Source organism: Diabrotica undecimpunctata, chromosome 7 (genome assembly GCF_040954645.1).
Source record: "Diabrotica undecimpunctata isolate CICGRU chromosome 7, icDiaUnde3, whole genome shotgun sequence".
Taxonomy (NCBI): Eukaryota; Metazoa; Arthropoda; class Insecta; order Coleoptera; family Chrysomelidae; genus Diabrotica; species Diabrotica undecimpunctata.
Window position 1 is genome coordinate 73835242 of NC_092809.1, and position 3446 is coordinate 73838687.

At 34.2% G+C, this 3446-nt stretch overlaps 1 protein-coding gene across 1 annotated transcript; it reads left to right on the forward strand.

Annotated features, from left to right (window-relative positions):
• The first annotated feature begins 2020 nt into the window (after positions 1-2020).
• LOC140446459 (uncharacterized) lies at positions 2021-2800 on the forward strand. Its single transcript, XM_072539012.1, has one exon. The coding sequence runs from the start codon at positions 2021-2023 to the stop codon at positions 2798-2800; it is 780 nt and encodes a 259-aa protein (XP_072395113.1).
• The last annotated feature ends 646 nt before the right edge of the window (positions 2801-3446 follow it).

The following is a 3446-nucleotide window of genomic DNA, read 5'->3' on the forward strand; positions in this document are numbered from 1 at the left end:
TTTAGTATCTCCCAATTCAAAAAAGTCTCGAATTCATTCTTTATAAAACCAGTTGATAAATCTGAACTGATCCAAACAATAAGTAGTATCAAAAGCAAATCTTCCGGTAGTACTGATGGACTTTCCATAAAATATTTCTTAAATCTTCCAAAAAATTTGTTGAAAGTTCTGGTCTCTCTAATTAAGGATTACTTTGAAAAAGGTATATTTCCAGAGTGCTTAAAAACAGCTATTATTATTCTTTTTTATAAGGGTGGTGAAAAATCGAATGTCTGCAACCATAGACCTATTGCCTTACTACTGGTCCTATCCAAATTTATTGAGATACTAATAAAAGCCCGACTTACGTCCTTTCTGATAGAAAACAACATTTGATTACAAAGTCAGTTCGGCTTTTTACCTAATAAGTGTACCAGTGATGCTATGTTTTTTGTACTACATGAGCATATTAAGCACTACACAATAGTCTTTACACTGCCACTGTTTTTTGTGACTATGCCAAAGCTTTCGACTGTGTATATCACGATATTTTGATAAAAAAAACTAAACTTCTACGGAATACGAGGTATTTCTTTGAATTAGTTCCAATCTTACTTGAGGAATATGAAACAAGTAGTTAGAGCAAATGATACTGACTCTAAACACAAAAGCATTATATGTGGAGTACCACAAGGTTTAGTATTGGGTATTCTACTTTTTCTTATCTTTATAAATGATATCACTAACTTAAAAATCGATGGAAAAATTTTTTTTTTGCTAATGATATTAGAATCACCTGGAGGAAGTCTAATATTGCAACTCTTCATGCAACTATAACTTCTGATCTACTTAAAATAAAAACCTGGTTCGACTCTAATTTACTCTCTTTTAACTTGGATAAGACAGTAGCATTATCCTTTAAAGTAGCTCTTCAATTCTTGCTTCTTAATAACAGCCAGATCAGTATCGTTAATTCTGTAAAATTTCTTGGTATTTTTATAGATAGCAACCTTAAATGGTTCCTTGATATCGATTTGTTAAGTAAGAAACTAGCCTCAGCCTGCTATGCAATAAGATCTGTTTCGAAGGAAATCAATTTAGCATCTTCCAAAATAACATTATCTTTATTTGTTCGAGTCTCATTTTCGATACCGTAAAACGGGGTTACTTTGCACTGAGCAGGGTAACTTTGCACCAAACGTGTAAAAGTATATTTTCTGTAAACCTAAACTCAATTTTGTTTATAATGCGTGCGATCAATTATTATATTGCGTGCGATTGTCTCTGAGGTTGCCAGTTATCTATCAGCAATTGTTAGAATATTAACCTCGAAAATCTATTATTTTCTAGCTTTGCAAAATCATACTGCAGACAGTCCCAACGGACACAAATTGGTAATTACACGTCTAATGGGATATACCACAATTGATTGCGATTTTTAGTTGTTAAAATAACGGTTTTAAACCAGGATATCAATAACAAAAAAAACATTGTTTACATGTATATTTAACACGTGAAATTGGGTATACTTTACACCGCCAATTTGCAAGTGGCGCAAAGTATCCCCAAGAGTAAAAGGTTAATAGGAAAATGGTTTTTCCTATTAACTGGGATCTCGCAAATATGCAGACTACTCAGAAGGGGATTTGAAAGTATGTCTGTCAGCAATAAAAGATGGCATGAGTACAAGAGTTGCCGCTGAATCCTTTAATATTCCAAGGAGAACTATTTTTTACAAATTAAAAGGAGTACACGCTGGAAAACCTGGGTACCCATCAATATTCTCTTATGAAGAGGAAAGGTGCTTCGTACAATGCATTCATAGCCTTAGTGATGCTGGATTTCCTGTTACTGGAATGGAATTATGACAAATACGAATAATTACGACTCATTAAAATAGCCAAGGAAAAAAATAACTCGCTTAAAGAATAATACTCTTGGTATGGATTGGGTCAAATTATTTTCAAGTCGTCATAAGGACCTTACCGCAAGGATAGCCTCAAACATAAAAAGAAGTAGAGCAGCACTCAATGCAGACCAAATGGCTGAATACATACAAAATTTAAAACAAACATTAACTGGTGTGGAGCTACATGCTATTTTTAATTATGACGAGACGAACATAACAGATGATCCCGGACAAAAAAAGGTATTAACTAAACGTGGAGTTAAATATCCTGAACGAATTTGTAACTCTTTAAAAAGTAGCATTTATCTTATGATGTGTGGAAATTCAGCTGGTGAGCTACTACTTCCTTATGTGGTGTACAAATCCAAGCATTTGTGGGACACCTGGACTGAAAATGGCCCCTCTGGTACGCGTTATGCAAATACTGCATCTGGTTGGTTCGAATCACAGATATTTGCAAATTGGTTTAACACTGTTCTATTGCCCAGTCTTAAAAAAATTCAGGGAAAGAAGGTCGATTTAGGACACAATTTGTCTTCTCATATTAATGTTGAAGTCCTGGATTTGTGTCGAAAACACGACATTCATTTTATATGTTTGAATCCGAATAGCACCCACGTTACACAACCGCTAGATGTTGCATTATTTGCACCAATGAAAAAGGCCTGGAGAGAAATTTTATCTGAATATAAGGAAACTCATGTGGGAAGTAGATCAAATATACTTGAGACACAGCATTTTCCAACGCTTTTACGATCATTAATCGAAAAAATACAAAAGAATAGAGATGAGATATTAAATCCGGGATTTAGGAAATGTGGTATCGTTCCTTGTGATATAACACCGCTCTTGGAGCGGTTAATAATAAATCAAGTTCGTCAGATATCGAAAATACTTTCATTCGATATTTAGAAGATAAAAGAAAGGAAGCCATCCAGTTTAAGACATGTGGGAAGAAAAAGAAAATAAATGTTCCAGCAGGACAAAGTATTGCCCAATCTGAAATTAGTTTAGAAGATCTAACTGAAGCATCTACTTGAGCCAGAAGTCGTAGATGATTCAGAGAACGATATTGCTTTGGACGACCACTTTCCACTAGGCAGAGATTCATCAGATGATGAAATAAATGAGCTGCATGAGATCATGTTAAAAAAAATATTGGTGAGTACGTTTTATTTGTCTATGAAGATCATGTTTAACCTGGAGTCATAACAGCAATAGAAAATAACGGAGCGATGATCAACGCCGTGTCAAAATCGTTAAAGTTTTGGAAATGGCCAGAAAGACGCGACGAAATATGGTATTCGTGGGACATTGTAATTGGCGCCATAAATCCTCCCAAGAAAATGTCTAGACGAGGGTTTTACATTGTTTCAGAATGCGACAAATTGTGGTGGGATTAGATTCAAACTTTGTATTTTCACTATTGTACTTATAATAAAGTTTGTTCATTTAAAATGTAGCAATGTTCTTTCCCGTTAGGCTTTTTTCATAAATATATTAAAAAACTGGGCCGACCAAATTTTTTTTGATTTAAATGGTGCAAAGTTTAAAATCA